At 38.5% G+C, this 23,894-nt stretch overlaps 1 protein-coding gene across 3 annotated transcripts; it reads right to left on the reverse strand.

Moving 5' to 3' along the window:
- Nucleotides 1–2,634: 2,634 nt before the first annotated feature.
- CBLL1 (Cbl proto-oncogene like 1) lies at nucleotides 2,635–20,584 on the reverse strand. 3 transcript variants are annotated; one of them, XM_006161147.3, is made up of 6 exons: nucleotides 20,450–20,584; nucleotides 13,490–13,657; nucleotides 10,200–10,297; nucleotides 9,898–9,981; nucleotides 8,163–8,236; nucleotides 2,635–6,151 (listed from the first exon to the last, which is right to left on the reverse strand). In XM_006161147.3, exons 1-6 carry the CDS (start codon nucleotides 20,460–20,462, stop codon nucleotides 5,116–5,118), a joined length of 1,473 nt encoding a protein of 490 aa, XP_006161209.1. In that variant the 5' UTR covers nucleotides 20,463–20,584; the 3' UTR covers nucleotides 2,635–5,115. The 3 variants fall into 3 exon arrangements, with proteins under 3 accessions (XP_006161209.1, XP_006161208.1, XP_006161210.1); XM_006161146.3 differs by having other exon boundaries at nucleotides 10,200–10,300; XM_006161148.3 differs by lacking the exon at nucleotides 20,450–20,584 and adding an exon at nucleotides 19,782–19,973 and having other exon boundaries at nucleotides 10,200–10,300.
- Nucleotides 20,585–23,894: the final 3,310 nt, after the last annotated feature.

The following is a 23,894-nucleotide window of genomic DNA, read 5'->3' on the forward strand; positions in this document are numbered from 1 at the left end:
TCGCTTTCTGTCTCTAACGAATCTCTCTCTCTGTCTGGCGAGCGCACGCGCCCTATAGTGAAAATCTCTCCAAAAAAAAAAAAAATTAAAACCGGTCTAAAAACAGGGCAAGATGGTGGCACAGCAATAATCCAACTAGACTTGCGTGAGAAAGTCCCAGGTTTGCATGCTAAGACTTCCCTCTACACACTGGAGGTATGCATCCCTACCTGCAATCCCAGCTGGCTGAAACTAGAGTGGATTGTGGTGTGGGGGTGTGTGCCTCTTCCAGAAGAAATAAACTTGAAAAAATAAAAACTCAAAAGCCTAAAAACTGATTCATGACAAGGATTAAATTCAGGAATAGAACAAGTGCAATGTATGGATTTCTTCCAAAGTCACCCATTCAGCCACTATACAATTAAATATATCCAGAAAAGCTCTTAGGAAAAATATTAATGTTAAAAACAAAATATTTAGTACTTCTCTCATTAGGGTTTGTGTGTATTTTGGTAATCTATCTTTTCTTAACTACAGGGCACATGTTCTTGCCAGAAAGTGAGAAAGTATTCCCCCTCGCCCCCAGAAGGGAGAGTCACACTGCAAATCCCTTCTCATCCATTTTCCTCTTGGGATTTTGAGCATGCACACATAGGCAGCTGCTAGGTTTGAGACTTGAACCATGCACTTGAGCATGTGAGATCCAGCTGCCTCAACCACATCACAGGTTAGCCCTAGGTAAAACAATTTTTAATGAAATTAGTTCTTCCCTCTAAACCACTATGCTTAGAAAAAGAATAAAATATTTTGAGGAAAATTTAGGGAGAACTAGCAAGAACAATCCCTAGGTAAGTTAGAGTATAAGCTTCCAAATACCACAGATCATATCCATTTCGTTCACTAATATGCCCACACATAACATGTAATGGGCATTAAATTTTATACACACATGTATACACATGCATACATTCCCCCTGCCCCCCCCCACACCCAAGGGCTTCAAAATGTTCAGAGAAAATGGAATTAAAGTTTATCTTCATGCAAAAATTTTAAAATTTATGCAGTTTTCTTATGTCAAGATCTTTTATTTGTAATCTTTTTTTTCCCCCACAAATGTAATGGAAAATGAATACAAATTTAAAAACAAAAGAATTAAAGGTTTTGAAAGTAACAGGTAGTAAAGTAAAAGGGAACAGGATTTTTCAATCTGAAGGACAGCAAAGAGGAGAAAAACAAAGAGAGAGTAACAGGAAATGGGTCTAAATGCAGTAAGTTGGGGCTTACCACTACTTAGAGGCCAGCAGGTGTCACAGTGGTTAAGGTGCTGGACTCCCACCGTGTGACCAGTTTGAGTCCCAGACCAGGCAGCTTGAAAATCATGCCAGGTGCGTGTTTGTCCACGTGTGCGCCCAAAATTCCAGAGGAATAGAGAAGGGACTGCAGTGTGGCCATCCCCCCTGGGGTAATTTCTCACTTTCCCTCACTGTCTGTTTCTTTCTGGTGAGTATACGCACCCTATGGCAAAAACCATAAAATAAAAAAATTAAAATTAAATTTAAAAAATTAAAATAAAATAAAATAAAATATAACCCTGCTCAAGTGTGAGAACCCATGACAATGGGTCATGTCAATCCTGTCATTCTGCAATGTCTAAATATGTATAATTTGTAAACAAGAGTAGATAAGAAAAATGAAACATTAACATTAAAGTACTACTTAATGAATTCTGCCTTAAAACTTATTCCCTCGATGATGGAAAATTGAAGGAGCATGAATCAAAACAAAGTGAAAATCCAAATCACTTTTTATTAGAATCACTACCAACATTTTATCTGGCGTACCCCCCCCCACTTCCCTTTAAGCCTAGCATATCAGACACTGCTTTATAGATTGTGCATATATTGAAATAAGATCTGCTTGGTTCCAAGCCATAATTTAATAAATTAGTTATAGACCAGTAAAGAAAATAAATGGGCTTCAATCAGAATATATTATGGTATGTTTGAGTATGATTGCTAAACTTCATTTAATAATATACTAATGTGAAGGCTAATCTAATAGAGAAATGTTTTTAAGTTATTGGTGAATCTTTTTCATTTACTTATAATTTAGGGTTTTTTTCAAAGTTTATGAAAGGTAGGACTGTAGAGCTTTCCCCAAAATACATCCATGTGATACTTTTCCAATATACTAGTCAGAACAGAGCCTTAAAACAGTTCTATGTATTGGGTTGTCGGAAAAGTCATGATGCATTTTTGCATAGAAAAACGTATGTCATGACTTTTCCAACAACCCAGTACTTCATACAGTAAATAGCCACTTACTGTGATTTTTAAAAATATGTTCAAATATCTTTTCCATTTATATTTCAGTGATATCCAATCGTTATGTACAGAATAATTTCCTGTGAGTGATTCTTACCGGACAAAATGGATACAAAGTAGTTTTTATAGTCTTTGCAATTAATCTTTTTCCCAATACTATTAATATGCTGAAAGAACATGCCACTGAAAAAAATTAACATTCAACTTGCTGGTTTTAATCTTTTAAAAGTGAGTCTAATTTTACTACAGAAAGTTGTCATCAACATAAACATGGGAAGTTATGCATTCTCCCAAATGTATTGTCATCAGGTAAAAATTCATCTAGGCAAAATAGTATTTATGCTTCCATTTTATTGTTTTTAAGAATTAAACTGCCACCTCAGTAGTCTTAAGAGCAATATAATGAAACATACATACATTTAATTTAGACTTATGTCCATCATAGTGTCAAAGGCTTCCCTGAAATAAGGCTGGCATTCACATCTTTTTCCTTAAAAAAAGAAATACTAACAGTATTTTGTTATCCTTCTACCCACCCACCCTCATTCAAACAATTCCTGATAAATTCAAGTCTAAACACCATTTAAGAATTTTGCCTGCTACAAGACATCAACTGCCTTCCTGCGAACATGTATTTCTTAAACCCAACTGAAAATAAATCATTTTCAAAAAGCCTACAAGAATCCTCTTAAGTGTGGCATTCTACTATGATTTTTTTTTTTTTTGGTCCAATGCACAGGCTAAGTTATTTTTTGCAATATTCAAACCCTAGGGAATTTCAATAAAAGCAGGAGAGCTCTTCCTAAATTGAGATGCTCTACAGTGAATTTGGCTTTCTTATGTGAATCAAAGAATGGTCTGGGTATTTAACAGAATATTTAACAGTTTCTAAATAGGGGCATGAAAAGGAATCAAGTTTGCACCAGTCCAAGTACCTACAGTAACATGATAGAAGCACTCACCAATCAACATTTCACACTATTTCACTCCCATGCTTCTAATCACAGGCATTTCTCACTAGAAATATTGTGTTAACACTGACTCTCAAACTGCTAAGAGTGACAAAACACTTGTTTAACTTAAAATAGATTGGTTATTTTCAGGTGGTCAAGGTTGAAATGGCCATTTATACTATTTCTATCTTTTGCTCTAAATTCAGAAATGATTTTGCTTCAGATCATCTAAGATGAAAATTTGTTTTACCTGTACCCGACAGAAAATGGTAAATTAGCAATCAGTTCACCCATTGTCAAAAAATGTTCTAAATTTATATACTACAAACTAATAAAAGCTATATCTGCATACTACACATTTCATGTTTTTGTTATGCACCATTTTAGAGGGAAGGAAAAACTTCACAGGGGTTTATTCAAAGGATATATAATAATATCCTAAGAATGGTGATTTATACGTACGAGTTCTATATAAACTGTAAGTGGTCATTAGCTGGGCTGTAACAAGTCCTTATAATGCAAAAGCTGACTCTAAAGGCACCTTGTAAAGCACTGAAATTCACAATTTAGTCATTATCTTATCTTCTCCAATAGCAAATTACCTCTTCACTGTTGACTTCATGCTAAAATATTCCAAGTTGAGACTGATTTACCAACAAAAGTAACAGGAAATAGTTTTAAAAATTTAAGTTGGAGGAAGAAACTTTATCACGCAGCAATGAAACCTGAGCAAATGCAAGTTTGTGATTATAAGAAAATGTCCTTCATTAATACATTATTTGGATTCTTCCATGGCATTCAAATTGTAGTTTAAAATCCAAAAACAAGAACCCACCTAAGCACAGGATGAAATTCTACCATGAAATGAGGAATTATATAAAGCCTATTCAGCCCTAAATACTGAGTTTAAGACAAAGAAGAAAAACAAAAAACAAAAAAACACCTCACCAAAATAACACCATTTAAACAGTTCTATAAGATAATATCACTTAAGATTAGTAAATGTGGTGTATCACATGATTCTAACCATTCAGTAAAAAAGCATTAGTAATGAGTAACAGTATCCCACCACCAGCTTGGAGCGTACAGAGTGGATTACTTTGGCCATATCTTTCCAAATAATCAGTAATGCTTTCTTTAATACTACGAACATAAATGAATCGTAGCACTGGAATTCCAATGTCTTTTGGTGCTCCTGAGGTTGCCTAAAAATGAAATGGCATCCAAGTGAAGTGCATTATATACTTACTATACCTCACCACTTCAGTGCCTAAAATGTCAAATAATTCTCTACCATTTAACAGTCTTCCTTACAGCAAATTCTAGTAGATTTGTACTTTTAGAATTTTATTGTAATTTTGGGAATTAGTGGTAAAACATATGGTTTTTAAAAAACAGTATGTGGCTGCACTTAATTTCACATAAAAATAGCATTTTTACAACCATATTGAAATTTAATCCTTTTACACAGGTTAACAAAAAGTATCACAAGAAAAACTAAACATTGGGTTTAACAAAAGCAGTATTTTTGAAAGTGAAACAATGAAGGGTTTTTTTTTTCAATTTTTTTTTTTTTTACAAATGGTCATCTCTGCATCAATTTATCACACTAGGGGAACAAAGTTGTTAAAATATAACTGTGCTCGGCTGAGCCACTTATCTGCACTACAGTGTAGTACTTGAAATCAATCCTAAGGTTGAGATTTCAAACCATTTTCAGAGACAAAACCCTATGTGTTTGTTTTATAGCCTCCTCAGTAAGAGGTACTTTTCCTTCCCCAGACAGTCAAAGCTTAATTAAAAGATTGACTATACATAAGTTTTTTTCCTTATCATATGTTCAGTTCAAAATACTATTATCATTGGTAATACGGTCTATATCTTGTCTGATCTGGATGATGTGGTCCAGGAAGTGGGGTTTGAGAAGGCGGACCCTGCATTCGTGGAGGTGGTGGTGGCCCTCTTGGTGCAGGCCATATACCAGGACTCATTCCCCCTGGCTGTGTAAATGGAGGGCTCAGAGTTCCTTGATCTTCAGTGAACTGGGGTAAAGAGTTAGGATTATAATGGTGAGGGGGGGGTGCAGTTACAGGTGGACCACCATGTTGAGGTGGGGGAGGTCCTGGAGGAGGATGATTCATATAAGGTGGCATCTGGGCAATGATATGTCCAGGGGGAGGGGTTATTGGTGGTGGAGCAGAGGTCATTGGTGGAGGTGGAGCTTGGCTATATACCAAGTGAGGAGTACCTGCGGCCTGGGGAGGATGTGGCATTGGATGGCTTATTGGTGGTGGAGGAGGTGGGGGTGGTGCATAATGTTGCTGTGGAGGCATAATATGATGCGGGTGCGATACCACTGGTTGACCCTGATATTCAGGATGATGGTGAGCAGGTGCTGGGGCAGGAGGTGGTGGTTCTCTAGCACCTGAATTTGAGTCATCCTGAATAGGGACGGTTATTAAATTGCTGTGTTTCCTTGTTGAAATACGAAAGGTTTCCTGACTGACCGAACGAGGTGGAGGCGGAGCCATGGACAATTCTGCCGGGGGAGCACGAATATCCTCATGTGGCTGATTATAGTGCTCATGTGGCACATGTTGCAAAGGAGGAGGTGGCATCATGATGTGCTGCTTTGGCGGAATATGGCTCATATGATGCTTGTCTGGTGGCATTATAAAACGATCAGGGATTTCAGCTGGTGGTGGGGCAATAGGAGGATGAACATTTTCAAGTGAAGCACGGGTAACAGGTTTTCCAGCTCTCATATGGCGATGGTTGATATGCGCCTGTAAGTCTCTCTGAGATAAATACGTTCTCTTGCACCCTTGAACAATGCTACACATGAAGAGGGAACCTCGTGTACACTGCTCAATTCGCTGCACAGGATCGCTACAGCTAAATTAGAAGGGGAAAAAATTTGATTTACTAAAAAGAGAATACAAAAAGTCTGCACTCATTTTCAATAATATGCCTATGTTAAAAAGTTCAATTATATGAGCTACACATAAGTTCACAATTGAAAGTTAGTTACTCTAAGTCAACCTTTAAATATTCCCCACTTTGTCGTCTATTATTAAGCACCAGAAGCATTTCTATCAACCTCAGAACACTTAATACAAGAGTAAATTTTGAAAGTATTAATCAAACATAATATGTTTTAAGAAGAGACCTTATTCTCCCCAAGACCTAGAATTTATCTTATTTTCTCAACTAATTCTACGTTCAGTATCCATTTGCAAAAACATCCAGGATGAACAAATCAAATCACCTATCTCTTGCAATCATGGAATTTAAACCTGTAAAGTATTATTGAGTAATAAATATCTGCTGAGCAAATAATACATTAAGCGGGAAAGACTAGATGTTGCTGCAAAGACTACAATGAGTAAGATCATCCTAATCGTCAAGGTTCTTAACATTAAACAACATAAACAATTTAAATTCAAACCTTCACTATCAAGAGCCCTTTAAGAAAGGATGTTTTGAATCTCATGCTTTCCTGCCTTTCTAAATTGTGAGCACTAAATTTAACTTCACATTTTCTTAACGACTCATGGTCAAACTTTTAACTATTCTAATCCTTCATTTCACTATACTTAATCCATTCTTGCCTTTAGTCTTCTTGATGTAGCAGAAAAAGGAATGAACCAGAAATCTAAAGATCTGGGATCTAAGTAATGACTCTGCAATTCAGAGAAGTCATTATTAAACTGTTTTGAGTTTGTTTCTTCACTTGTAAAATGGGGTTACTCTACCTAATAATGTTTTTATTATCTTTTCACCTTTCTTAAACAGCACTTTTAAGAGTAAATGAAACAATGAAAGTGACAGCATTTAATCACCAGTTAAATATCACATAAGCATTGTTGTAGTCACTATTTCTGACTGTGTGACCCTGCATAACTAGCTCATACTCCGGATGCAGAGTTGGGTCTATTTTTCCATCCTTGTTATAAGACTGGCACTCCTTCTTGATACTGGTCTGCTTCCCTTTAGTAGCCATCTGACAATGCTCCTTTTTCTTTTTCTAATTCACTATAAATTCAGAAATATCTCCACATTTATAGGATGTGAGACACTTTTGGGTGATGCTTAAAAGCAGCAGAGTATATAATATTTACATTAACTCTGGTTGCTATTTTCTTCAGTTCCTGATCTGGGTCTGTTAATACAGATAGGATTCCATCCTAAGGTCTACACAAGTAGAGTACATACTGGAGTTTGAGTAATTACAACCTTGAAAATGAAATTTCCTTTTAAACAAGTGATACTTCTATAACTTCATAACTCTTCTACAGAAAAAAATTCTGTATACCCACAGTATAGGTTTTAAAATACATTACTTCAAAAAGATAATAAAATTATGCCAAGAGAATTAGCTCTCATTGGGTTGTTAATGAACCAATCCTTTCTCTCCTAGTGATACCTATTTTCTTATATCAGAAAAGAGAACTATTCATTCTTAGCAGTATTATCAATTGACACTAAAAATTCTGGAGTAGCTTCAAGCACAGGCTATAAGGAACCTAGAAAGCTCAGGGTTGCTCCAAGGAAGTTTTATTTTTCAAGCTGTCCTTATCGGAAGTTCTAAATTGAAAAATTCCTAGTTCATTCTGGTTTAAGACTATCCCACAATGGATCCAGCTCTTCAAAATTTGAGTCTAGGTCATGGCAGTGTTCTAAGACATACTCAAGACAAAATAATCTGATTTGGAGGTAATTACAGCTGACACTTATATAGTAGTTACTATACACCATGTATTAGGTAACTTGGGGCTCACAGAGAAAGATTAGCCACCATGCCTATACATTTGATCTTCTGCCCGGTTTACATCTTGATCCAGTTTACAAATAATTACAGCACAAACTTTTATTATTTAAAAATGTAATTATGATTTTATCTTACCCTGGACACATCTTATCTCCCTTTTTTTCATGTAAAATAGCACAGTCATAGCAAAAAACATGCTTGCATGGAATCTGTAAACAAAGACATTTTATAGTTAAGAGTATTAGAACAACTTCAAACAGTTCCATAAAAAAATAATAGTAAGTGCAATGACCTACACATACAGGGCACCTAAGTATGGTTTTTTTCTTCTTTTTTTTTTCCCCCCCATAGAAAACTTTGCAACAGAGAACTTTTTCTGTCTGTCAAATATTTCCTCCCCGTGAACCTCACATGTACCCTCCACCACTCACTCTTTACTATCTACTCTCCCCACTTACAGTCTCTTGCATTCACACCCACCCTTTCTACCATCTTATCATCAGATCTCTTAACCTCTGCTATAAAGTACAGTCACTCAGTAGCAACTTAGTGGGGATATATAATGTGTATCTTTCAAAGTCTGGCCCACACTTACTCACCATTAAGTCTCCTATACAAGACTGTAAAAATAAATATTTATTAGGTACTAATTATATAAAAGTAATAGTTAAACCTCTGTCAATCACAAAGCCTTTTGACAATCTGATGAAAATGTTGGCTGTTTTCCTAATAAATGTATACATGCACATTTCTCAAACTTTCTGGTGGTGTAAACCCTGTAACTTTCCCCCATCACCCATGTACCATCCTGCAGGCCAAAAACTCTTGAAGAGCAAAGTAACCATCTTAGCCTGTTTCTACTGAAACTATTCCAAAGCAGTAAAATAACAACTATCTCCTACCATGTCCCTCTGGTAGCTGTAAGATAATAAACCCTATAAAAACCTAAAATAAGTCAGAAAGATATGGTAAAATGGTGTCAGAATCCCATTTTTAAACTCACAGCTTATCACTAGAACTTTGCTATGATATATACCAAAGCAAGAATGCACATCTATGTCATTTACCACCACAGATGTATTATTAAATCAATTTTTTTTCAACCAGAAATGCAAAACTATCGTTTGTTGAAAGAGAATATGTTAAAATTACTCTAAAATTACAGGTAGAGTTGTAAAATTTTATTTCATGATTAGAATCCAATTTTCAACTGGAAATATTATTTATTCAGTTTTATAAAAAAATATGGCCTTTGGAGGGACCAGCAGTTAGCGTAATGGCTATGTCGCTGAACTCCCATGTAGTCGACCGTGGTTCAAGTCCTGGACCCGGTGGTTTAAATTCAAGCCGGGCATGTGTGCGTGCATGCCCAAGATCCCGAGAGGAGAATGGAGGAGAAGGGTTTGCGGCATGACCATCCCTTCTGGGTTGTGATTTCTCGCTTTCTATCTCTCTGTCTCTCTGTCGAGTGCACGTGCCCTATAACAACAACAACAACAAAAAACCTCTCCAAAAAAAAAAAAATATATATATAGCCTTGAAATGAGTAACTGATTTATTCTGTTCTGTTTAAGAAAAACATTTTCCTCAAAAAGTAGAATATATGTAAACTAAATGGTATTAGTCCAAAGTTTCGTTTTCAAAAGTTAGTATCCTTAATTAATTACTATTTTATAATTCAAGAACCTGTCAGATACTAATAATTTTATTGAACTCATAGCGTTCCAAAAGTTCTCTTAGCTATTTTCTACTTATTTAAAATGTTACAGACTTAGTCATAAAAAAAGATAAACTTATTTAAATTTAAGAATTCCACCTCTATGCAAACTCTTACATTTACAAAAACAAGATTTTATTTAATTATACTTACCATTCGTCCATAGATTTTAATTGGTAATCCACATTTGTCACAGAAATGAACTGGTGTATCATCCTTTTCACCTAAGATGTTTATCTGTTGAAATGATATAATTAAAATTTCCCTCTTAAGCAACTCTAAAAATTGTTTACATAATGAATTGATTAGTATTTTATAAAAGTTGTCAGAATTAGAAATAGCAATTTCTTGGTATAATCTCAACACATTCATGACCATTAGTTTATTCTTCTTCTTAATGTTAATAGTTATTGATCTTATTTGACTTTACTGAAAACTTTCATTTTTAGTTATACCTGAAAGTCCCAAAAAAGGTGTCCAGGAAATCTTCGCTGATTTCCAAATAATTCGCCCCCTTTACAGTCATACCGTTCTTCTTCATTATAATCAAATCCTTCTGATAAAAGAAAATGTTTCTCATTAATTTTTCAAATCTCAAATTTCATTTTAGAAATACATATACATGGCAAATAGGCCCATGCACGAAATCCCACTGATGTCTTTTGAAGCTTTTCTAAGAACGAGATAACCAAAAGTGGTTTAAAACATTGGCTAGAAGTGGCTGTGGTATTCATCTAGTCCAACTGTATTATTTCATCAGTGAGAATATTACAGTTTAGAGATCCACAATAACATAACACACAGAAGATTAGTGGAAAGCCAGGAACCAACCTCAGATCTCGACTCCCACACAAGTGTTCTTATCAATTTATCAGACTATCTCTAGTATAAAAGTTTACTGATTGCCATAGACATGCTTGTTGCACAAATTTTTAAGATACTGAACACCATTTATTCTAGTCTATCTATAAACACAAGTGACTGACTTTACTGCCAACAGAATACAGTAGAAACAAAGAATTCTGCAGGTTTTCGTATTACTCTGTAAATTAGGTAACCTCTTCTTCAGTGCTAAACTGAGTCTAATTTTTGGAACAATAGACATATTAAAATGTCATCTTTTCAATGAAAAATCTCTCCCTGGTCACCCAAACAGAAAGAACCACATACTTTCTTACAAGTATCCTCTTCTACACTGCATCTATCAATGTCAATAAACTTAAAACAATGTGAAGACAAAATAGGCTCAATTTCTTGGCCTAATTAAAAAGTTGACAGTAGGGGACCAGCAGGTGGTGTAATGGCTATGTTGCTGGACTCCCATGTAGTTCAACCACGGTTCGAGTCCTGGACTTAGTGGCTTAAACTCCATCAGGCGCATGTGTGTGCACGTCCAAGATCCCAAGAGGAGAATGGAGGTGAATGAAGGGAAGGGATTGCGTTGTGGCCATCCCCCCAGGGGTGATTTCTTGCTTTCTGTCTTTCTCTGACTTTAGGGCAAGCACATGTGCCCTATAGCAAAAACCTCTCCAAAAAAATAAAAAAGGTTGACAGTAACCCAGCAGGTGGCATGGTGGTAAAGGAGTCTGGGTCCTTTTTTTTTTTTTGAGAGGTTTTTGCTATAGGGCACGTGCGCTCGCCAGACAGACAGAGAGAGACAGAGAGACAGAAAGCGAGAAATCACCCCCCAGGGGGGATGGTCACGCCGCAATCCCTTCTCCTTCATTCTCTCTCAGGATCTTGGGCATGCACGCACACGCGCCCGGCGTGAGTTTTAAGCCATTGGGTCCGGGATGCGAACCGTGGTCGACTACGTGGGAGTACAGTGACATAGCCATTACGCTAACTGCTGGTTCCCAAGGAGTCTGGATCCTAAAAGGCCAACTATGGGTCCAGAAGAATGGCTTGAAAAACATGCCGATCACATGGTGCACGCCTACTCAAAATCCCAAAAAGAGACGGGATAGCGGCATGCCATTTCCCTGCTGATGGTTTCTCACTTTCTCTGTGTCTCTCCAGCAAGTGCATGCACCCTGTAGCAAATGTGAAAACAAAACAAAACAAAAAAGTTGATGGAAATCCTCTCAGTCTTCTCATCTCATACAAAAGAACCAAATACCATCAAACAGTCTGATGAACATTCTAGGTAGATCCAATTACTTAAAGTAAACCTAAGGAAACAAATATATCCTTCCAGGGTACAAGACTTCTCAAAGAGTGAGTATTTGACTACATAAATCTTCAGGTTCTCTACAACAAAAAGTTCACATACAGATTGAAAAGATAAATGGGATATATACAATATATAACAAAGAGCCCATTTTATTAATTTACAAAGAACTTGTGAAAAATCAAGAGAAAGATTACCAAATAAAAATAAGAAATACATAAGAACAAGAAGACCTCGGGCAAAAGACATATTCAATACTATGAAAAAACATATATCACTCATAATTAAAGAAGTTTAAAGCGAAACAAAAATTTTGAAGGTTAAGAGTACTCAATACTGGTATGTGGGAGTATAAACTAATACTTTTTTGAAGAGCAATTTGATAATATCTGTCAAATTCTAAAATAAACAATATAAATCAAGTTTTAAAATGTATAAATTTGAGGCCAGCAGGTTGTGTGGTGGTTAAGGAGGCTGGATCCCACATGGCCAACTGTGTGGTTCAAGTATTGGACAGGGTGGCTAGAAAATAATTCAGGATATGTCTGCATACATGCCCGAAATGTCAAAAGGGGGCTGAAATGGAGGAGAAGGGAGTACAGTGTGACCATTCCCCATGGGAGGATGGTGCTTCTCACTTTCCCTCTTTTTCCTTCCGGTGAGCACACATTCTCTCTTGGTAAACTAAAAAAAGAGAAAAAAAAAGTTCAAATTTGTGCACATGCACATTCTACAAAGTATGTAAAGTACATATACATATTAAGCTATATGTGTAAGAATATTTACTGCAACATTATAAAAGTGAAACAGAAAAATTATGGTATATACATAAATATCTAAACCTATTTTTTTTAAGAATTATTTTATTTAACTTAATTCATCATTATTATCTTTTTCATTTAACCAGAGAGAAGGAAAATGAGAATGAAAGTCACCAGGCCCAAGACTTGAACCACAGTCAGCCATGTAGGAATCCAGTGCCCCAATCACCATGCTACTTGCTGGCTCCTAAACCTATTTTTTTAAAGAATTATTTTAATTTAATTTTATTTATTATCATTTAAAAAAAATGTTAGGGAAAGCAAGAAAGCAAGCCACCAGGTCTAGGACTCAAACTGTGGTTGGCTACAAGGGAGTCTAGTGCCATAACTACTACACCACCTGCTGGCTCCAAATAGATTTTTTTTAATGAGATATATTGCAAGGAATAAAAGGCAGTCATACACAAAAAAATTCATACTTCCTATATTTCAAAAGTCTTAATTAACGTAGATTATCTTTGGTGAGAACTATAGGGAGGGGGGAATTTAACTTTTAATGTTACACTTTCTGTGATACTGTTTAGATTAAAAAAAAAAACAAAAAAAAAAAACTATGAACATTGTGACCCTCAAAAACAAAAGAAATCAAACCGAAAAAAAAAAAAGAGAAGTTCAACATTGCCAAGATGAAAAGTCAAACAAAAAGGTTGAAAAATGAACAGAGTATGAAAGACAAAGTGGTAGCTATAAGCAAATAAGATCACCCAAATTATGTGGTTATAATTAGGTAAGACAGAAAGTTTAAAGGAATTACCTTCGTCACCAGGGGGAGCCTTTGCAGGCATCCTGTTGATAGTCCTCTGAGTCCGAGGTGCAGGTTTGGCTTTGTTGGCTTGTTTGGAGATAAGCTTTATGGGAATTCGTCTGCGAACATCGAGACCACCCAACGATCCAGAACTATTAGTGCCTTGTAACTCATTGTCTATGTTAGAAAAGAGATTACAACTTCTTTTAGCTTTTCTTTTTGAAGATTATTCTGCTACGGATTTTAAAACACCATATCCAACATTGTGGATAAGTTAAAGATCTGAGTTCAGATTTTAAAAATTATTTGTTATAAGTTTAATTGCTTAATTTCTGTTTTTAGATAAGCCCTTAAAACAAAGTCTTTTTAACTCTTTTTTTAAGACAGAATCCTTTAAGAAAATGATAAAGTTATAGAATCCCTAGCTAGAAAAGTGAATAAAACTTTCCATGTAATTATAGAGGAGTTTATAGAAACATAATAGCCTTCATGAGGTGAAGATAAGAACCTCCATCTTGAAGTAACTATGAGTTTGTTTTGTTTTGTTTTTAAAGAAAAGAGAACCAGGCCAGCTTGTGGTCTGGTACTTAAGGCAGCCAGATCTCATATGGCCAATCACATGGTTTAAGTCCTGGACCCAGTGGCTTGAAAAGCACACCAGGCATGCAAGCCCCAAATCTAGAATGCTGGAAACAAAAGAAGAGGGATTGTGGTGACACGCACACAAGGGGGGGGAAGGAAGGCTTTCTTCTTTCCCTCTCTGCCTATCTCTGGCAAGCACATGCACCTTCTAGCAAAACAAAAGAAAGAAAAAGTACAATGACTGAGGAAAAGAAACCAAACTATCCCTTATCTCCATGTCTGATCATCAAGCATATAAAGCAGGCACTCAATAAATCCAGTAAACTGAAGTTACATCAAGACAACCAATAAAACAGAAACAAAAAACTAACACGGACAAAGCCAAAATTAAGTAACACATGCAAAAACTCAGTCAGTGTTAAGGAAGGTGATTAGTTCCTTAAATGTAAAATGTTTTTTCTAAAAAGCATTCAGGAATGTATCAATAGTATAAACTACACCATTTAGTAGTGGAAAAATGTAATAATATGTCTGTGTTATAACATTTTTAGAGATACATGTGACTAAGTTATTCTTAGTCAACACTGTAACAAAAAGTTCTAATTTAAGAGGATGCAAGCTTTCTGTACTTCACCCAGATCTAAATCAATACTTCCTAGTCCCTATAGTGTTTGCTTGTTAATATGAATGAAATGAGTTAACTCATGTCCCATAAGTAAAAGGAGCATTATTTCATAACTAATTCAATCTAAAGTTTAGGTTACCCTTTTTCAAGTAAGTATATGCAATAGATATACAGAAAACAATCAACTTTATCTACTAAACATAAAAATGCTCTAAAAATGCAAATGAAACAATTCTTTTAAAACTGTAATGTTTTAAACATGACAAATTACAGAATATAACTATGTAACTGTCCTTGCAGGAAATAGTATACTCATGAAGATGGTCAAACTCCATAAAACCAAATTTGGAAGTAGTAAGCTAGTACTAGTGACCTCTAAGGCTACTAGGATTATAGACACAAATTCATAAAAAAAAAATTTTTTAATGATGGAAGGTATGTTTATTGCCCATTACACATTTTGAAACACACTATACCCCATATACAGGTACAAGTATTATATGTAAATTAGAAATTGTAACAATTAAAAAAAAAAAGTAATCCTCAAGGCCAGCAGGTGGTGTGGTGATTAAGACACTGGATCCCAGGGTCAGCAGGTTAAGGTGCTGGACTCCCACATGGCCAATTACACTTTGGGTCCTAGATCTGGTAGCTTGTTTTCTCACCTTCTCTCTCTCTCTTCCCCTCTAGTAAGCACATGGACCCTGGAGCAAATTAAAAATTAATAATAATAAAACTAATAAATCATTCTTAACAAAAATAAATAAATAAATAAGACACAGGATCCCAAATGGCCAACTCTGCGGTTCAAGTCTCAGACCCAGTGGCCTGAAAAACATGACAGGCAGACAGGCACATGTACATGCATGTCCAAAACCATGAGAGGAGAATGGAGGAGAAGGAATTAGAGCTTTGCCATCCCCCTGGGGTGGGGGTGGGGGTGAGTTCTCACTTTTTCTCTCTTTCTCTCTCTGTCCAGCAAGCACATACACAATATAGCCCCCGGCCAAGAAAAAAAAAAAGTATCCCTGACTTACCAATGAACTTAAAAGCAAGGTGAGACTGGCCCTGTAGCCTAGCAGTTAAGGGAGCCAGATCCCATATGGCCAATGATGGTTCAAATCTTGGGCCTAGCAGTATGAAAAATATGTCAGGGTTGAAAAACACGTCAGGATTGTGTGTGTGTGTGTGTGTGTGTGTGTGTGTGTGTGTGTGTTCCCTAAATTCTGAAAGGATGGAAAAATAGAGAATGGACTGCAGCATGACCACACCCCATTCGGGGGTTAGGGAGAGGTACTTTCTCCCTCTCCCCCTAGCAAATGCAAGCACTTTCTGGCAACTAAAGGAAAAAACTTGTTGTAGACAAATAGCTAATAGTTCCACGTGTCCCCAGACAGTAAAAAGACTCCTTTAACAGTTTTACCTATGTAAACTATATGAAATACCAACGATTCATTACTACAAATCCCTTTCACACTCCCCTGAACACCTGAGGTCTCTGCTGTAATTTGCATAGTCTATCATTTTCAAGAACCTGCTGCCTCTTAACACTTTGTTGGCCTCATAGATTGCAAATTCATAAAGCATTTAATTATGATGACATTGGGGGTTTGTGCTTTTCTTTCTGTTGTTTTTAAATTAAGAATCAGAACATAGAACACAATTTTCTTTTGAATACAGTAATAAAACAAAGCCTATAACAACAAAAGTCCCTGGGCATTATATAGAAAGTGAGAACTAAAGATGATTGCCCATTTAAGGTGAATCCACTTTAAGAAAGAGTAACACTTTTATTTTAAATCGGGGTTTTTTGTTTGTTTGTTTTTGTTACAGAGTGTGTGCACTTGCCAGAGACAGAGAGAGAGAAAGAGAGAAAGAGAGAGAGAGAGAAAGTGCAAAATCACTCCCTAAAGGAGATAGTCATGCTGTAATCCCTTCTCTTCCATTCTCCTCTTAGGATTTGGGACATTCACACATGTGCCCAGTGTGTTTTTTCAAACTACTGGGTCCAGGACTCAAACCATAGTCAGCCATGTGAAATCCAGCCACATTAACCTCCAGGCCACCTGGTGGCCTATAAGTAGTTTTACAAAAGATTTAGTTAAGATTTTATCTTTAATAAAAGAAACCAAGAATTATTTTACTACATTTAGCTACAATTACAAACTTGCTAATTGTTGGAATGAGAAAAAAACGCATCAAATGTTATAGAAGTTTCTACACGTCATTTTTCTGGCAAAATTCTATTAAAAGTTTCACATTTTATGTCTGAATTTTTCAGCATGATCATAAAATAGGCCATTTTTGCACAGTATTCCAGGTTTCATCAATTTTCCCAAGGGCATCTAGATCTTTTGATGTTAAAAATCATTCCTTTGAGATGGCTATCTGGTCATGTCTTTAACTGAGTAGCTAAATGACATTTTCTCATTTGCCAATGGCTTTATTTGTGAATCGGTTATAGTTACCACATTCATGTGTATGAATTTCATAAAAACCTGAGTCTTCGACAAACTTTCTAATCTTACCTCACAATGCACAGCATTTGAACTGTCTCTTGATATGAAATATCAAAGAGAATGACTCATAACGAAATGGAAAGAACAGAAGCTAGTCTTAAACAGAAGGGATGTCCAAACGGGAACCAAGTTTTTAAAAGATCAGCTCATTGGTCAGTCTTTTCATGTCAGGGTGACTTTTACTTCCTTGGGAACCGTGCAACTTAGAAAACTAGGATAATAAAATACTCTTACACACCCATCTATTATGTATTACCATTTCCTAACAGCCTCTAAACTGTGGCGGGGCCATATTCCAATAATAGATTCAAAAGAGGAATAACTTGCTGAATTTAAAGTTTGTTACTCTATTATCAATATCCCAGAATTTCAACTCTAAAATTTACAAACACTGAAATTCTTAAGAGACTGACTCTAGGTCCATTCCTCTTTTGTACTCACTTGCCTTAGGTGATTTCATGCTTTAAAATACATTACTAACTCCGGAATACGTATTTCCTGTCCATGTCTTCAATAGACATCTCCCCTACGTTTCAGCACACACCTCATACTTAGCAATCCAAAACTAAACTTGCTCCTAATGCCCATGATCCATCTCTACTCCTTCAGAAAGTGTTTTCTCCCAAGTTTTCCCCAACTCAGTAACGGATACTAAGGAGTGGCTTTCTCCAACCAGAAACCTCAGAATTTCTTTCTCTAACATCTCTAAACCAATCCATCAATCTATGCTTGTTTAAAAAAAAAAAATTATTGGGACCAGCAGTTAGCGTAATGGCTACACTGCTGGAACTCCCAGTCGTAGAGTCCCAGATCCGGTGGCTTAACTCACACCAGGCGCATGTGCGTGCATGCGTGTCCAAGATCCTGAGAGGAGAATGGAGGAGAAGGGATTGCGGTGTGGTCATCCCCCCTGGGGGTTCTTTCTCGCTTTCTATCTCTCTCTCTGGTGAGTGCACACATCCTATAGCAAAAACTTCTCAAAAAAAAAAAAAAAGGAATTATTTATTTCATCTAGTTTACTATTATTATTATTATTATTATTCTGTAGGACTCACGAGAAACAGAGAGAGAGACAGAGAAAGTGAGAAAGCAAGCTGCCAGGCCTGGAACTTGAACCTATGATCAGCCATGTGGGAGTCCAGCACCTTAACCATGTCACCTGCTATCCCCTCCATCTGTGTGAGTTCTATCACCAAAATATTTAATGAACTTGCCCATCCCCCTTCATTTTCGCTAAACCAAGTCACCTTCACGAAATCAAGTCTCTATTCTTACCTACTGCAATCATTTCCTAAACTGTATGTTTCTATTATTCCTGCCTCCCTCTCTTACACCATTCTCCATAGAAGCAGCCTACTGGGGCCAGCCCTTGGCATGGTGGTTAAGGCAGCTTGATCCTACATGGCCAACTGTGCAGGTGGAGTCCCAGACTAGTCAGCCTGGGGGGGGTGGGGGTGGGGGGAGACAGACATGCCAGGCATGTGTGCATGCCTGCCCAAAATTTCCAGCAAAGAATGAAGAAGAAAGGACTGCAGTGTGGCCATCCTCCTTGGCAGGTTCATTCATTCTCATCCCCTCCTCCCTGTAGCAAGCACACACACCCTAGAGGAAAGAACCTATTATATCTTGAAAGGAGATTATGTTCCTCCTCTAGTTCTGTTATATGGCTTCATATCCACTTATACTAAAACTGAAGACAGTAGAGCAGTGCTAAATCATACTCTGCAAGGCTGACTCACAAAGGAAAGTTCTGGGTTCATGTCCAGATACCTCCCTGAATACACCAGGTAAACGTATGCCTGAGATCCAGGGTTGGTTAAAGCTGAGGGACGGATTGTGGTATCAAGGCCCTATTGTGGGTTCTCTCTCTCTCTCATTCATAGAAAAATGAATAAACTTTAAAAACAACCAACCAACAAATCCGCAACCAACCAAACATCTCATACCTTTACCATGGCTTTCAAAGACCTAAACATGACTTCTGCCTTTCCAATCTCATCTTGCTGAAAAGGCTGAAGTCAATTGACCTCTATATTTTCCCACCTCGCTGCACTTGATGGAAATGCTCTTCCTCTTGCTTTACTCCATGGCTGAATTCCTCTTATCCATCAGACCTCAGCTTAAATGCTACCTTTCCAGAAAGACCATTCTTGGCCACCCTCTCTGAAACTGCCTATTACTCTTTCCAGAGCACCAGCTTATTTGCTTCAAAACACTCACCACAATCTATAAACACTTAGTTCAAAAAAAATATATATATTGTTTATTGCCTGTCTTCTCAACAGAATGTAATTTCTATGAGGACAGGAACTTAGTCATGTTGTTTACCACTCTATCATTCCATCACTAGGCCTGCAAATATGTAGCATAAACAAACAACTAAACTTATACACCCATATAACTATATAACTAAGTAGATATTTGATAACTGACGACATTCCAGTTAATACCTAAGAAAAGGCCACTAACTCATAGTGCATTCTTTCAATATATATTTTAAACACACACATACACACACGACAGAAAACAAAAACAGACAAACAAAACACATAACAAAGGGCGGAGTAACCCTTACTTGGAGAAAGAGATGAGACTGTCTTGATTTTAAGCTTTCCTTTATAAATGCCCACAAATGACGATGAGTAAAAACCACAGCAAAAGTGTGGGGCGTGCTTTAGGTTTAGCTAGAAAAGGTGCTCCGAACATGATCCCGAAAACTTATATCCGACTCCCTCCTGTCACTTCTAGTCCTTGAAGAACCGGAGAGACAATAACAAACGACAGGTGCTGACCACTGCAACACCCGCCCAAAGCTGAATGAGACAGAAGTCTCCAGCCTACTCTTGCCCATCCACCCGCAGCGCAATGAGGCTTCCCAGAGTCCGAGACTGAAGTCTACCGGCCAGTTCCCATAACGTAAGGCAGTACTATCGGAACCGGAATCAAAAAGCAGCCGGCGCTCTCCCCATCCCACGAGGCCTGCACCGCCCACCGTCCCGGCTCGGAGCTCAGCAGAACCAGACAAACTGCTGTTGCCGGCACCGAGGTGGGTACCGCACCGGAGGGTAGGCCGGGAAGTAGCAGGCCCCTGCCGAGCACAGGAAGGGGTCTGCGAGATTCCTTCCTTGCCGCCACACCCCAGCGTTGTGGGGAGAGCGGAATCCCTTTTGCCCGCTGGGCGACCAGTCCCAGACCGGCCGAGGGGGCATGGAACCGGGACCCCCACTGCCTCCGCCTCCTTACCAGTGTGATCCATGATTCGGCTCGCAGGGTACAGTGGGAGCGGAAGTCAACCGCGCCGGAGTCGCAGCCAGCGCGTGCGCGCTACCTTCCGGAGCCAGAAGGCGGAAGTGGACCAGGTGGCCCTGGTTTGGCCTGCACGGGCTTCCTTTTCTCGCCTCCGTTATCCTACTCCGGTGAGGGAGTCAGGCATTGTTAGGGCAGAGGCAGAAGGAGTATGGGAAGAATTTCGGGTAGAGGTTGCTAAGGCTTCTTCTCATGTGCTTTAAGAGAAATAGCCTTTAGCTGTAAAGGACACAGACGGAAACGGGACAGGTAGCGCCGCAGTAGCAAAGGAATAAGCTCGCGGCAGGTAAGGCGGTCGCGCGTCCCCGCGGACCGCTGCCTTCTGGGACTTGTAGTGCGCCGGGGTCCTGGAGCCGGCCTGGCACACTGCGCAGGCTCGGCCGTTGGGCTGGCCCCACCTCAGCGGGCGGAGTAACGGTTTGGAATCCCCCGGGGTCCGCGAGTCCCCATCTCTTCCCTCCGGTCTAGGGAAACTGTAAACACGCGCGCTCTGGAGGGTGCCCTCGGGTGGGAGGGTGCCCGGGGGGATGGCGGCGCTCCCAGGTAGAGAGAACGGTTCTGTGCATATTGTCTACGTTCCGCTTTGTCCTGACGAGCTGCCTGAACCCACGCGGAGCGGACTGGGGATAGCCTTTCACCCCCACCTCTAAGTTTCTAACGTTTGAAACACGTTGGTGATGCTTGTCTACCGCTCGTTTTCTAGAGAAGAGCGGCGGGAGGGGGCAGGCGGGTGCGGGCAGCCGACTCTTCCTGGGGGGCACCGCAGTGAGGTGCAGAGTGGAGCTGAAGGGGGGGGGGCAGAAACTGGGAGGTGAGAGCGCTCAGGCTTGGCCTAAAGTGAGAGGTGGAGAAGGAAAGGGCCAGAATGAGGAAGAGAGAGTTAACCACGGGCGGTACCTAGTTCCAATTCTTGGTCCCAGGAGTTTGTGGTTGCTGCTGCTTTCATCTTCCTCAGCCAAAACAAAAGGATGGTGCCAGAGGATGATCTTGAAGACCCTTCAGTGCTGTCTCCACCTCGAGGACTCTGCTCATTTGCGTCCACTCCCTTCTCCTATCCGTTACACTTGATGCTCTCGCAGGGTGGAAAGGAGCACAATTAGTGGAAAACACAAGCTCGGGAGTCAAGGGATTTGGGTTCTATTCTTGATGTCCCTTGGTGACGACATTACCTTGGGTTATTCACGCTTTCAGTCCTAGAGTATTTGAATCACTGAAAGATTATTGTATTGACCTCTTGAAATGATTTCATGGTACTGAGTTCCGAATAAAATATGTAGAACAGTGTGTTATGCCTATGTAGTTGTACAGTAACTGCTCTGTAAAATACTGTTTATCTATAGTAAAGTGCATGGGATTATTTTGTGGTGTTTTTGTTTGTTTGATTGGTTGGTTGGTTTGTTTTTGTTTTGAGAGAGAGATTTGCTGCAGGGTGGGAGTGCTCGCCAATGAGACAGAGACTGCAGTCCCTTTTCCTCCCCTCTCTTGGGATTTTTGGGCACGCACATATGATGAGCCGGGCATGAGTTTTAAGCCCCTGGGTCCGGAACTGGAACCACAATTGACTCTAGGAGTCCAGCGATGGTCGCCATCTGCTGGCCCCTTGGTGATAGTTTTATTGGAGGTTTTTACCATTCTTTTTTGGGGGGGAAGTTTTTAAAATTTATTTAATTTAATTATTATCATAATCTTTTTTTATTACATTGAATCACATATATCTTTACAGTGTATTATATTTCTTTTTCCAGAACGATTACCATGCATATTAGTCAAGACAATTACTATCACATCATCATCATCAAATAGCTTTTCATCATTTTTTTCATATTATTACTATTATTCTCATTTTTAAAATATTCAATCACTATATATCATTTGGCTTATAAAAAGAATTTACCCAACATGAAATACTTCTTAGAGCAGTCCAGTTGAGAATATTATACATGTAATCATCAACAGGTAATAAACTATTTCTGTGTCCCACTAATGTCATGCCTCTACCATTCTTGTCTGCAGATTTATAAACAAGTTTTTTAGATACATTCACAATTAAGCATGTTTGTAAATCAGAATTATCCCTCTTCTCATTAAGATGTAAACGTCTGTATTAGTGGTTTTCAACATGCTTTCAATTACGAGGATTATAATTTGGGGAAATGGGGACTTTTTTTTGGAGAGGTTTTTGCTATAGGACTTGTGCACTCACCAGAAAGACAGAGAAAGAGACAGAAAGTGAGAAATCACCCCCCCGGGGGGGGGGGAAATGGCCATGCTGCAATCCCTTCTTCTCCATTTTTCTCTTGTGATTTTGGGCATGCACGCACACACAACACCTGGCATGAGTTTAAGCCACCGGGTTCGGGACTTGAACCACGGTCAACTACATAGGAGTCTAGTGACATAGCCATTATGCCAACTGCTGGTCCCGGGTATAGGGGAAATTTAACCTTCCTCCATTTCATTCTATTTCTTAAGTACAGTGCTGATATGATTGGTTATTTTTTCACTGCATGGAGTATAAGAAAAGAGTTTTCACCTAAGAAGTGAGCCCTGCTTTTGCTATCATACTTAGCCTATCGTATCAATTAACCTTCAGATGGATGCAAATCCAGATTCAGAAAAATATTAGCATTAGTGTCTGCTGAGGCCAGTATTTAAAGAGTTACAATAAAAGAGAGCTTTGAAGTTTCACTTTATGCAACCTAAGCTGTAAATCAGAAGTTTTGTCAGCATTTTATGGTGCATTAAGTTAGGAAGATTTGCTAAGGGAAGACTGACTTATTTTAGATATGATAAAATGTTAAGCATTGGTTGCTTTATTTGACTTGGTATCTGTTACTTTCATATACTGCTTTAGCATCTGTGCTGTATGTTCATTTCTTTAATCATGGATGCCCCACCTTACCAATGTAGTAGCAATGTGACAAATTAATCTCTAACTAAATCAAATGTGAGACTGTGTATAGACTTATTACTACCCTCTAATATCCCTTACTAGTGCCATTTTTAGTGACCTATGTGTATATAATCAGTCACAATTTGTCAAAGGTCAGCTTTGATACAGACAGCGCCAGGGCAAGTGAGAGCCGGACGGGCGCTGGGTGACTCTGTGCCTCGAGGAGTAAAGATACCTAAACATGGGCAAAGGAGATCCTAAGAAGCCAAGAGGCAAAATGTCATCATATGCATTCTTTGGGCAAACTTGCCGGGAGGCGTACAAGAAGAAGCACTCAGATGCTTCAGTCAACTTCTCAGAGTTTTCTAAGAAGTGCCCAGAGAGGTGGAAGACCATGTCTGCTAAAGAGAAAGGGAAATTTGAAGATAAGGCAAAGGCGGATGAGGCCCGTTGTGGAAGAGAAATGAAAACCTATATCCCTCCTAAAGG

The sequence above is a fragment of the Tupaia chinensis genome, unplaced genomic scaffold, assembly GCF_000334495.1.
Source record: "Tupaia chinensis unplaced genomic scaffold, TupChi_1.0 Scaffold138322_1, whole genome shotgun sequence".
In the NCBI taxonomy this organism is placed as follows: Eukaryota; Metazoa; Chordata; class Mammalia; order Scandentia; family Tupaiidae; genus Tupaia; species Tupaia belangeri.